Genomic DNA, 13,650 nt, shown 5'->3' with positions numbered 1-13,650 from the left:
ACTTTGGTATCAAACCACACCTACTAGAAGCCTTTGGCATGTCTGTACACCTGAAATATGTTATCTATCTATCCATCCATCCATCCATCCATCCATCCATCCATCTATCCATCCATCTATCCATCCATCTATCTATCTATCCATCCATCTATTTACCTATCTATCTATCTATCTATCTATCTATCTATCTATCTATCTATCCATCCATCCATCCATCCATCTACCTACCTACCTATCTATCTATCTATCTATCTATCTATCTATCTATCCATCTATCTATCTATCCATCCATCCATCCATCTACCTACCTATCTATCCATCCATCCATCTATCTATCTATCCATCCATCCATCCATCCATCCATCCATCCATCTACCTACCTATCTATCTATCTATCTATCTATCTATCTATCTATCTATCTATCCATCTATCTATCTATCCATCCATCCATCCATCTACCTACCTATCTATCTATCTATCTATCTATCTATCCATCCATCCATCCATCCATCCATCCATCTATCTATCCATCCATCCATCTATCTATCCATCCATCCATCTATCCATCTATCTATCCATCCATCCATCCATCCATCTATCTATCTATCTATATATCTATCTATCTATTGATCTGTCTCCTGATTGATTGCCATTCATTTTGTTTACACATCCACGTTACCCTCACGAAGTGTTGTAATAACTTTAGTAAATCCTTGACTTTCATCTAGCGCCAAAATGAGTCCAATACTTTGTTTATGATCAAGTATCTGCAGAACTAATGTCTTTCTCATCAGGCTCAGCATGCTAAATAGGCCCCTTAAAAATGCAAAATGGGATAATGAACATGGCGAACTTCAGAAAACACAAGCACAGAGCCGCTAGCTTGGCTTCTGAAGCAGAAATGAAAGCTATAAGAAGCTGGAAAGATAAAAGAAGAGAGCATTGGTCAACATCATCTTTAATGGAGCGCGTTGTAATTGCGCACAGTACATCATCATTAATGAAGAATGATGAAAGACACCCTCATTCAGAGATAAGAGTGAGTCACAGAGGCTGGAGGAACAGCAACCAGGATGTGACGTCAGGTCTTTTGCTCTTCACAAGGACAAAGAAAAGTTCAGAAAGCCTCGCTCTCCCTCTCAGATTAGAGGTGACACATCAGCACCTCTCCGCCTCGTCACTCATCTGCAATCAATAAGGCGGGGAAGAGCAGCCAGAAGACGCCTGAAAGGAAGGCGGGACCTTTGGCTCCTTCCCACTCCTTCCCTCTGCCCTCCGTAATGTCACATCCTGTTTGTTACTCTTACAGCTGAGAATAAAGCCTCTCCGAGAGAAGAGAGAGCCCCTATTCGAGAAAATTCCCCAGACGGAGAGAGCCACTCTGCATCCCTGCCTCCTTCTCTCCTTAAAGCCTTGTCCCTCACTTTTATCTCGCTCTTTGCTCCCTCCCCCTCCCCCAAACATCTTTCCTCTCCACTCTCTCGCACCCACTTCTCCATCCTCCGCCTCACCACTTCACAAGCTCTTGAAGCCTCTCTCTTTTCCCCGCCTCCCGCTATCTCGCTCGTTCCATCAGACATCAGCTGTTTTTTCCCAAGAAGTGTTTTATTTAGAGCAGATTAATTAATTAGATACAGTATCAGAGTAGGGCCCCTTCTTAGCGCTGGTCCATCAAGGCCCAGAGGCTAATAGGGTGGCAGAAATTGGTGTGTGTGCATCAATAAGCTGTGTGTATTTTTAAGATTTGCAGGTGCACGTTGTGTATCTGCACCAATGTGCGCTAATTGGACTCGTCAACAAAGGTCTTCAGAGTATCGGAGATGTGTGTGTGTGCTTGCATACATGTGTGTGTGGGTGTATTCGTGCCAGATTGTTATATAAGACGCAATAACTTCCTCTATCTCATCAGGCTGGTAACAGGGTTGTGTGTGTTGGTATAAAACCACTGTGTTTCATTAGCGATTCCCTTATAACACCCTCCTCTCGTCCCTTTCTCCCTCTCTTCCCTCCAGGGACGAGTTCTCACACTAAGTACAGAGCGGCGAGCGATGAGGAAGAAAGAGAAGAGGTGCTTGTCCAATCAGCGATGCAGATGGCCACGGAAAACATGAGCACCAGCCAATCTGGCACCAGGACCGTTTCCTTTTGCCAATTCATACACAACAAATCAAATGCGACCCCCTAATTAAACAATTGATACAGTTTACCTAGAGACACATCCTGCCAATGAAGTGATACGAACCACTCCTGCTACTTACAAATTCCTTACTTTTATGACAAGACAAGCTAGACACATTTTACCATGCTGTGGCTTCACTTCAAGCAGCAAATCTGAAAAAAAGCCAACCACTCAGTGACATATTACTGTACAAACAAGCCCTAACTCCTATTCAAATGGCTCTAGCCTGTGTGAGTAAATGTTAGATGGCAAGCACCTCTGCTCGGCTTTCTCCAATGGATATTGTGACGACATCCCAAATGGCCCAGAAGACGGGAAAGGGACGGCAGAGACACAACGTGACCGGAGGCTCTTCTTCGGTGGTCCTGTCCACCGCCGGCTCCTTCCTCTGTTGGCTCGCCCTGCTGTCAATTATGCGGTTGCCAATGGTAACAGCCGACTGCTGGCTCATCGAAGGCGAGAAAGGCTTCGTGTGGCTCGCTATCTGCAGCATGAACCAGCCGCCTTACGAGGCCATCCCCTCGCACATTAACAGGTGAGGACAATCAATCAATCAATCAATCCATAAATCACTGCTTTTCATTAGGATGACAATAGGTGCAAAAAACCATGAAGACACACACTCAAAAAACCATGAAGACACACACTCAGAACAGCAAGAAACATGCAAGTATAAGCCCTTCAAATAAGCCAAGCCATTGTGAGTGCTAGTGCATGGTTTTCTAAGGCAATTAAACCCTTTAAGGACTACTTTTCTTAAGTATAATAGCAAAGGTGTGGCGAAACAGATGGATCAAATTGTATTTTTATAGCCCTATATCACAAATTACACATTTCCCTCTGGGGGCTTTACAGATGCCCTTTGTCCTTAGACCATTGGAGCGGAGCGTACAAGGAAAAGCTCCCAATGAAAACCCCTCAATTAACTGGGGAATAAATGAAAGAAACCTCGGGGAGAGCAACAGAGTGATCTCTCTCCCTGGCCTGGATGGAGAGAGGTGCAAGAAACGTAATAAAATGCAGACAATCTGATATCAAAAATGATATGTCAACATGTATGAAAAAGAAAGGATCTAAGAGGTCGTCCAAATGCTTCTCGTGCCGCCAAAAATATGAGGTATTTATGAGGTGACTTTATCATTAAATGCATCTGCAATCTCAGGGCCAGCATCATCAATACTAATAGTCTGTATTATGAAAAGTGCATCATGTCTTATCTTGTAGAGAGGAGCCATGTGTCATGATTTATGAGGTGAGTCTATCATTAAAGGCGTCCTAATACGTCTCCATTACCTCCAAATGAATTCCCAAACAATACGCGTTTCTCTTCTTCTACTCTATTCTCTGTAATCAAATGCACGTTTAAACACAGGACAGTATGAATGGTATATTTACAGCAGAGATTCAAAGATAACAATAAGAAGAGGGCTTGTGTTTCTTTATCAATACATAATGTAAAAAAGTGGGCGACAGACAGGAACACAGCAACAGGTGCAGCTATGACTCATGATCCAGACGCAATTCATTAGTGGCTATATGCAAATGAAGCCACAAACACTCTGGTTACGATGCTCTGGATGTTGGGTTAAAAGACAGTTAAGAAAAATAGTTTTGACTATGTTTTTTTGCCTCAAACATCTTCAGCTTTTACTCTTCTCTCAACAGCACTATTGTGGATCTGCGGCTGAACGAGAACAAGATTCGGTCGGTGCATTTTTCCTCACTCAGCCGCTTTGGAAACCTCACCTATCTGAACCTCACCAAGAACGATATCAGCTACGTGGAAGACGGAGCCTTCTCATCACAATTCAACCTGCAGGTGAGCAATCATGTAATGCACCTTCAAACACATGGATGCACTTGTTAGTGTATGTACCCAAATCGAGGAGAGTGCAAGCGCTGTGTTCCGGTCGATGTTGAAGTATACTTTACTCTTCTACTACAATACATTTCAGGGGAATATTTTTACCCATTTACATGTATTTGAGAATGATAGTGTTGGGATATGGATAAGTATAGATCATGTTACAAAAAACATAATCCACTATCAGAGATCTAACCACCCGGCTGTATGTAAAGGAATTCAAATGTGCTGTTGAATGTTCAAATGCATACACATGAATGCAAATGCAGGCTACAAATCTTAATATTTAATAGACTGAACTGTATTTATTATTATTTCTTGGTATCATTTTTGGTACCGACTGTAATGTTCCTGTACAGTTTTGAAGTCTGTCAAATGGCTGCTAAACTCCTAATCTTGTTTCATTACCCTTTAACCCTTTAGACGCTTTATTTGGTAAATGTAAATGTGTGGCTAATTAATTACATTTTCCATATTTAGGAACTTGCTTCCTTTTGGTAAATGAAAAAAAAAAAAATCTCAATCATTACTTTGTAAGGTTATCAAAAAACGAACTTTTTGGTACTGGTAGTTTCAAAATCTAAATGTATTTCATATTGAGTACTATTTTGCTGATAATATCCAGAACTGTGAATTAAAGGTGGGGTAGGTACGTTTGAGAAACCGGCTCGAGATACACTTTTTGTTATATTCCATGGAATGCTCTTAACATCCCGATAGCAATGAATATCTTAAGTGCTTTGACAAAAAATCCATAAAAAAATGTCATCTGTGGAAGCCGTAGTACTGTAAAAAGTACGACCAATCATCTGAGCCGGCCCGGCTAAAATAACTGGATGGCCTACCTGCCTGTCAGCCTTCCATCTGTGCACAAACTTATCTCGTGCCCTCATTGGTCATGTGCGCGTTCGTGTGTGTTGGAGGAGGGGCTCTGTAAGGAAGTGGCAGATTTTCTCCGGTTGTGTATTTTCAAATTCTAGCGATCTCGAGCCGGTTTCTCAAACTTACCTACCCCACCTTTAAGGGCTGTAGTCAAAGGGAGTATTTTAATACTGTGTTACAGATACCTTTCTGAGTAAAGGATCTAAAGTATTGCAGAATTAAACACACAGATGGAAACACAGACACACAAAAAAAGACAACATTGGCTCACTATAACTTCCAGAAAAACATTCAGGCAAAAGTGTTTTTGCAGAAACTGATCTGAACGCAGCCGTAATGAGCTGGCATGCGTACACATGTATCCCAGCTGCTGGAGCGTAGCCAGGAGGTAAAATGTGAACAAGAAAGATCTTAGTAAATGGAACACAGCATAGAGGCTTAGATCACCATGTGAAACACGAATTGTGCTGAACCGTCGTCTGTTTGTTCTGCATGTTTCCAGCTTGTCGTGTGTGATGCTTGGCGCTGGCCGGCTCTTCAGAGATTAGAATAATCCCACTTGTCTTTGTCTCTCCAGGTTCTCCAGATGGGTTTTAACAAGTTGAGGAACCTGACAGAGGGGATGCTGCGAGGTTTGGGGAAGCTGCAGTATCTCTACCTGCAAGCCAACCTCATCGAGAGTGTTACACCCAACACCTTCTGGGAATGCCCCAACATCGAGAACATCGACCTCTCCATGAACAGGTATCACCCTGAGGCGTGTGCGTCTAATGAGAGAGAGAGAGAAAACATGATGTGAAGCACTTAGTGGATGATTAGCCAATTAGAAAACTGACGTGAAGAGACATTTTAATTATGGTTTAATGAAAGCGGTTTTCAAGATTTGTTTGAAGATCTGGTTTAATACTGATGCAAGGGTTTGTTTCTTTTTTTATTATTTGGATAAAACAAGCAATTTAACAAAGGCCATTTTACAGGCATTTATTAGCAGTAGCTTTAAACTCTCGCATTTCCTTGTTTTATGATTCGAGATATGAAACAAAGTAGACGCAAAATTAAAATTAAAAAGGCTACTCGCAATCTGACTCTCTCATGTTTCTAGGTTTATGATTTGCCGTTCATCGGTGTGTGAATCGTACTAGACAAAAAGAGAGTTTAAAAATTCCTAGATAGGAGAATATATTACGTTTTTCAATGTTTAATATTGTACTTTCTGTCAAGATCAAGGGCTGCTTTCTAAATGTATTAATTTCGCGCGGATGTTTTGCAGACTTACTAGGAAAAAAGTTTTGCATAGATAACTTGTTTCTCACTGACAGTATTATCAGTAAACTAAATATAACAATAACACATTGTATTCATATAGCACTACCCAAAGGCATATATATGTAAAAACAGCCAAACCTACTAGGAAAAAAGCATAGCAGAAGGTGCAGAGATAACACAATTCTCACTTTTTCCCCAGTAAGCTCTGATGCACCAAGCCATCTTTTCAATATAGGTTGAGATACTTATTCTCAGTGGGAATAACCGTTTTGTTCTTACTATCAGCACCGTAACTGGTATTGATCCCTTGACTTAAATGTAAAAGTAACAGCAGAATGGAAGAAGTTTAACTCCTCTTTGGGGCTTGTTGAAAGGTACTCTGGGAAATGTTTAAGACTAGAAACTGAAGTACAAGGAGACTGAGTAACAAGTGCTTTTAAAGGGGAAGCCTGCAGATATAACACATCAAAGTCTGTTTACATGTTTTAAGGATTACTACAGCATAGGTTTGAAAACAGTAACAAAATATATATAAATCCTTCTGTGGCCCTGAGCTCAGTTTTAGAAACTCTGATATATTATAAGTGATGCTGTTTTGTGGCCTGATCCTCACCTATGTGTGATGCTTCATTAGGTACTAGCAAAACAAATCAAAAATATCTTGCTGTGTCTCAAATTGCTTTCTTTTGTACCTACATTTGCTGTTTTGAGTGCATAACTATATCCCATGGCAGCATGTGGCAAAATGCACCATTAGTATCTAGATTGTGCACTCAAAATATCAAAAAGTATGCAACCACTCTCAAAAAACGCCCTTTTTGGCTAAATAACAGAAGTTAGGCGACGTACAGCAAATTAGTCTGCTCCAGTAAAAACATCACTATGCAAATTAATATGTCTTTCACTTTTAAAGTAACACCACTATATTGGTCCTGAAAATAAACCACCGTTACATTTATTGGCAGTGTATAATATTTTGGTACCGCGAACAATCATTGCTAGCTAGCTAACAGCAGCAATCGCCACTTCCTGTTGGTTAAAGCAGCCCCATGTGATTTAAAACAACATTACATTGTCCCAATGCACGTATTGCACAAGTGTTTACAGTTCACAACATGCAATGTACCAACAGAAGTATCTAAATGAGACACAGCGTCCGACTGAGCTACTGGTGATTGAGTTGCATTATGGGTAATGTAGGAACCAGGGTTTAAAATAGGGAGAAGAGTACATAGACACTGATTTACTTTGTATGTTATCCATCATGAGTCAGACAGTGTTGGAGCCAGGGGCGGACTGGGACTAATAATCAGCCCGGGCATCTCGACCGGCCCACTTCGGTACCGCTAGTAAATTGTCAAGGGGGGGGGGGGAGGGTGCTAGTGACTTATCCGACCGGCCTACTTCGGTACCGGCCCATCGGGATTATGCTATGTGCATGTTTACAAAGGTAAAACCCACCTTTTTAATCTATGATGTTCCCTCTGTCTCTTTACAGGATCCAGGTGCTAGATGGCAGTTTGTTCTCCGGTCTCCCGAAGCTGACGACTTGTGAACTTTACACAAACCCCTTCAACTGCTCTTGTGAGCTGCTGGGGTTCCTGCGCTGGCTCTCAGCCTTCCCCAACAGGACCAGCGAGAGGATGGTGTGCGACTCGCCTCAAGGATTCTTCGGCTACAACCTCCTGAGCCAGAACCCCCGAATGCCGACCCAACGCAACGCCTTGCACGTGCTCGGTCTTGTCTGCATGGATGATGGTAGCGTGACGCCCTTTTACCCGATTGGTGCGGCAGATTCCACCACCCCTTTACCAGATTTTGCCTCTCCCTGTGGATTGGACGATTGTGCTTCCGGGACCCCTCCTGACGAGGTGATCAGCTTGGGCCCTCTTTACACCGACACCAATCCCATCATGACGCTGAAGCATGTGCAACATTCGACCGCCGTGATCACGGTTCAGATTCCTCATCCGTACAAGAAAATGTACATCCTGGTTCTTTATAACAACAGCTTCTTCACAGATATCCAGAATCTGAAAAGTCAAAGGGAAGATATTGAGCTCAAGAACTTAAAACCCAACACCGACTACAGGTACTGTGTGGCTTCGATACGAAACTCCCTTCGATTCAACCACACCTGTCTGACCATCTCCACTGGACGCCGGGCCGGGCCTGAGAGGAGAGCCAATCAGTCGTCAGCCACCCACTACATCATGACTATCCTGGGCTGCTTGTTTGGCATGTTAATCTTCCTGGGTTTTATTGTTCACTGCCTGAGGAAGAAGAGGATCATGCAGGCGAAGGAGAGGAAGATGAGCAGGATCCAAAGGACTCTGATAGAGCTCAAGTACGGTGGAGAAGGGGATATAGAGGGAGGAAATGGAGGATCTGTTTCCCAAAAGCTGGGAGCTGGGGAAAGTCTGTCCAGAATGCCCTACCTTCCTCAGGGCGCTGAGATTGATCCGTACAAGCTGCAGGAGGTGATAGAAACACCGGTGCACAAGCCTGCTAAACTGAACTACATGGATGTGAGAGGATCCGGGATGGAGAGGGAGAGGGAGAGGGAGAGGGAGAGGGAGAGGGAACGAGAGCGAGAAAGGGAGATGTCACCACAGGAAAATCCCCAGGGCTCAGTAGCAGAGATCTCAACCATCGCTAAAGAAGTTGATAAAGTCAACCAGATCATCAACAACTGTATAGATGCTCTCAAATCTGAGTCTACCTCCTTTCAACAGGGCATGAAATCCCCTTCAAACGCAGGCGGAGGGGCTGTTTCTACCGCAGAGCCTCAGCTGGTGCTCCTCTCTGAGCAAGGAGAGAGAGAAAGAGGAAACGAGTTCCTCTCCCCGGTGTATAAGGGAGGCAGAGGAGGGAGAGAGGAGAGGGGGAGAAGCTATCATCATTCTCTGCAGCGACACCACAGCATGGAGGCACCTCCGACCTCCAAAAGGCCCAGCACCTCCTCTTCTCCCGGTTCTGCCCGGAGCCCTCGCTCGTTCCGCTCAGAGGGAGGCTACCACTCGTCAGAGACCCGCTACATCGAGAGGACCTCGCCCGGGGAAAGGGGAGAGAGGGGGGAAAGAGGGGAAAGAGGGGAAAGAGGGGAAAGAGGGGAAAGAGGGGGAGGCGGAGGAGGAGGAGGAGGAGAGGCCATTCGTACGGTCAACCCAGCAGCGGCCATCTTACGAGCTGAAGCCCAGAGGATCCGCCAGTACAACGAACACCGTCACTCTTACCCCGGCTCCCAGCAGCACCTCCAGGACCTGCAGCACCACCCTCAGATCCTGCAGGAGCTCCACCACCACCCCGGGGGCCGCAAGCCCTCCATGTTAGACCCCATCACCCTCAGCAGGCAGGCCAAGCAACGGGAGCTGGCCTACTCCCAACTCTCGCCACACTACCCGCTCTCGCCCCAGTACCACAACCTCAGCTATTGCTCCAGCCCCGACGAAGACGAGGAGGACGAAGGGCTCCTGTGCACCCCCACCCTGGGGCTTTGGGAGAGGTTCAAGCTGCACCGCAAGAGGCACCGGCAGGCGTCCATGGAGGACGAGGGATACGTGGCAGCAGGACACGCGCTGAGGCGGAAAGTTCAGTTCGCCAAGGATGAGGATCTTCACGACATTCTGGACTACTGGAAGGGTGTGTCCGCCCAGCAGAAGACCTGATCTGGAGACGCCTAACACTTGGAGGATGGAGAATAACAACACTGCACCCATAACATATTGATACAGATACAAAGATAACCTGTAAATACACACAAACACACACAGCTTACAGGATCTAGACGTACACTTATATACACACACATTTTACACAAACCAAGCCTTTGCTTCTGAGGAACATGAAGGAGGACCAAACTAATATATTATATTGAAAATCATAACTTATAGAGAGACTGGGTTACTTTTTGTAATGTAACACACATTATAGCTCAGACTTATGTAGCTATTTGTACTAAGTTTTGAATGAAGAAAAAAATTATCAACATAAGAGCAGAAACCTTAAATGCTGCCGGGCAACCCATCCTGAACACGGCTACGCTTTTAATCTGCCTTGAGACCGACATTGATTAAAACCCGACCACGGCAGATTAACCTCACCAATTCTTATTACCGCCGTGGATTGATTGAAGATTTTGCTTTTACCCAAGGAGGTTGTTTTTGGCATTGCGCCCTGCGATCTAAATGACAATTTCTGGATGGGTCGCCAGGCAACAGTAATATTCAACTGTGCTGAGAATGAGTAGGTAGCTCTCGCCAGAGAGAGAGAGAGAGAGAGAGAGTATAATGTGCCAAATCAAACAAAGGAGGATAGTAGAGCCCTACTGTGTACCAACTTCTCCTCGCCACTGTTTTTATATACAGAATTTAAAAAACCTAGAATGATATGTTATTACTATTAATTATTCTTATTACATTACTGGTCTTCTTATTATTCCTATGCTCCTCATCATTAATGATTATATTATTTGAATATGGCATGGCTCTGTCGTGTGACTGTGTTTTGACTGTTTTGAACCTCTCCGCTGAGAAGGGCACACCAACAGAGACAAACAGTTTGATGGACGAGACATTTGACTCCTTTTTCTACCAAGAGGAATGTGCTCTCTGCTGAGCCAATCACAAGCCCGTCTTTTTCTCTTGGTGAACCCCCCGCTACCCCCGCTCCTCATCCTCCTGAAGAGGGAACGCTGTACAGATGAGAGAGAGAAGATCTATATTTGCAACAGAGGTGACTGTTTTGTTTGTACATCATGGTTTTGAAATCTTTGAGACTTTTCAGAAATCTGAAGTATCCCAAGTTAGTTACCTACCTGCTCCCTTACAACGGTACGTTTTTGATTTTGAAATCGAACAAAAAAAATTCTAATCTTCAAATGAATGTCTTTAATTCCCAGAGGGGAAACATATCTGCACTGTTCAAAATCAGAAAACGACTCTTAAGGAAAAGACCTAAAACTCTCAGCTTCCTTCCCGTTACACTGTAGCTCCACTGCGTTTTATCAACCATTTATTTTTCCCCTCCTCCCGCTCTCCCAGGTTAACTTTTTATTTGTTCCTCTGGTTCCACTGTGGTGCCAACTTGGTAAATCACAAAGAAGTATTTGAAATGATTTTGAATACTACTCTTTACAGACCTCTTCTTCGTCTCATCGACACACATCAGTTTGCGAGAACAATAACAATTTGCACAAAGCGATCCATTGGCTCACTGCTCCCCTTCTATCCTCCAATCATCTAAGACCAAAGTACTGTGGTAGTAAATTGACCCTTACGGCTCCTGACCCGGCCCCAGCTATTTACCCACCATCGCCCTTACAGTGACAACTCTAGCACATGCATACACAACCACAACCATACACAGATGAATGTATTCTTAGAGAAATGAATGCTGTTTAGCAGCTGGGTTTTCTGTTACTAATGTAAGAGCTGTATTTCAAACAGTGTCCTCATCTGTCTGTTAGACAACTTTCTTCAGATGGCCACTTGTATTTCAGAATTGGACATAAATAGGGAACATTTGGCTTTCCAAACGTCTAAATATGGCCACTCTGGGCAGATTATCATGGACAACTTTCCAGTTTCTGCCACCAATTGGACCAAATGTCTAAAAGAAGCCCAAAATAACCAATGCAGACGACTACTGAGGTAATAGCAATGGGGTTTTGCCTTATCAAAGGTTTTCAATGGGAAAAAGTTCCTGATATTAGAGCTGTTGTAGTTATATGTGATAAGCATCACTAGCGTGTTGATATGAGACTACATGTATAGCTGCAATATCTGCAGGATCTAAATACTGGAGGCTGAAAAGAGGAGAAAAATGTGATAACAAAAATACTGATGTTTTTTCTATACAGAACTGTGATTCAGAAACTCATTTTAGAGGACTGTAAAACCAGGGATGGAGTCAACAACATTTCAATTCAGTGGATTTTGAATATAACAAGCTTGTAGGATTCAAAGTATTGACAAACAATTTGTAATTACAAATGTTTATACTGACTGAATCTCATCCACAACGCTTTCTGGATTGAAACAGAATTGACTCCAACTTTGAAACACTGGAAACTACACAATGGAAACAACAAAGCTGGCAAACAATGACAAGTTTGTGGGTGAATGGAAACACTGTATAAAATCTCTTTTCTCTGCTATAATGAGTTCAGAATGCTCAAGTCATTAAGCCCAGTTAAAGCCATAATCGTGGGAAAGTGAAATAACCACAGCTGTTTGTAGCACTGCAAAAGCACATTCATTAGTGTGGTAAAAAAAAACAGTTTTCTCTCCCATACTGCAGCGGCTACAGTACATGGACACGGTTCCTCTGCAGCAAACACTCCAGCTCCCATCCAAGAGGAAACGGATGAGCTGTGTTTGTTTTCGCATTACGACGCGTCCCAGATTGTGGCTTTAACTTAACAACAGCCTTAAAACATTCGATTTTCTTTAATCTTTGAAAGCATTGCTTTGAAAATCGAAAAAAAATGTCCTGGTTTCTTAACTTATACTTTCATGTCTGCAATTTTATAATTGCTTGATTCTTAAGCCTCACTTGAGCATTCTTTGAGTAACAGTAATATCAATGTAGCGATGTATTAAAGTACTGTTTTTTGTTTTTTTTCTGTTCTGTTTATGAACAATAATGGCCTGATTTTATCATGTGTCAGAGGGTAGCAGACAACAACGACAACAAGCTGACAGTCGAGGCGACGGTCCAACCTGACCCTGATCAGCGATGCTATTCTTTGAACCGTGATGAAGAGAAACTGTGTTTTTAAACAACAATGCCTAGAAAGTGGAAATAAATAGAGGTCCTACTGACAACAGACAGAAATGACAATGGAGCATGATGCAAGGACATCCCCCGTGGAGGCTTGTGTTACATGCTTCTAGTGAATGACTCAGGAGCGAGAGAGAGAGAGAACGCTCTGCCATAGGATCTCTCAGAGGCTTTCTTTCTTTCTTTTCTTGTCAAAAAATTAAAATGAGCACAATAAAATAGCCTTTCTTTCACTGTCTCCTTTCCTGGAGAGATCATACATATGCCAGACATTTTAAACACACTCAGGACTTTCACATTTCAACATTTTCTGATTGGTTACTTTGGTTTGGAACATGCTTAAATGGTCAGTTCACCCAAACTCAACCAGGTTTCCGGTGGTACGGACAGTTTTGGTGGAACTTATTAAGGTTTTAAGATAGCCGCCGCTGAGATTTTTGCTTACACACCCAACACAACGCGGGGAGAACCCAATTGTTGTCATTTTAAAAATTCGACAGAATCATCTCTTTCCATGGCATTGTCCCAGTTAATGAGAACAATCCACACACACTGTCTAACGTTTTGAGAAAAAGAAGTGCCAAAAGTGTTGATTGTCCCTATCATTCCAAAGTAAAGGTATTATAGAGTAATAGGGATGCTTGTTTAGGAATGAAAAAAAGCCGGACAATAATC

General features: G+C 43.1%; 1 protein-coding gene across 1 annotated transcript; it reads left to right on the top strand.

Annotated features, from left to right (window-relative positions):
• The first annotated feature begins 2,022 nt into the window (after positions 1–2,022).
• Positions 2,023–10,853, top strand: elfn1b (extracellular leucine-rich repeat and fibronectin type III domain containing 1b). The gene is given in 6 exon segments (XM_034129346.1): positions 2,023–2,715; positions 3,846–3,999; positions 5,504–5,670; positions 7,691–9,452; positions 9,455–9,501; positions 9,503–10,853. Coding segments are annotated over 6 exon segments (2,778 nt in total). The 5' UTR covers positions 2,023–2,425; the 3' UTR covers positions 9,861–10,853.
• Positions 10,854–13,650: the final 2,797 nt, after the last annotated feature.

The sequence above is a fragment of the Trematomus bernacchii genome, unplaced genomic scaffold (genome assembly GCF_902827165.1).
Source record: "Trematomus bernacchii unplaced genomic scaffold, fTreBer1.1, whole genome shotgun sequence".
NCBI lineage: Eukaryota > Metazoa > Chordata > Actinopteri > Perciformes > Nototheniidae > Trematomus > Trematomus bernacchii.
The sequence above is the reverse complement of the archived record's forward strand: the minus strand, read 5'-3'. Positions and strand labels throughout refer to the sequence as shown.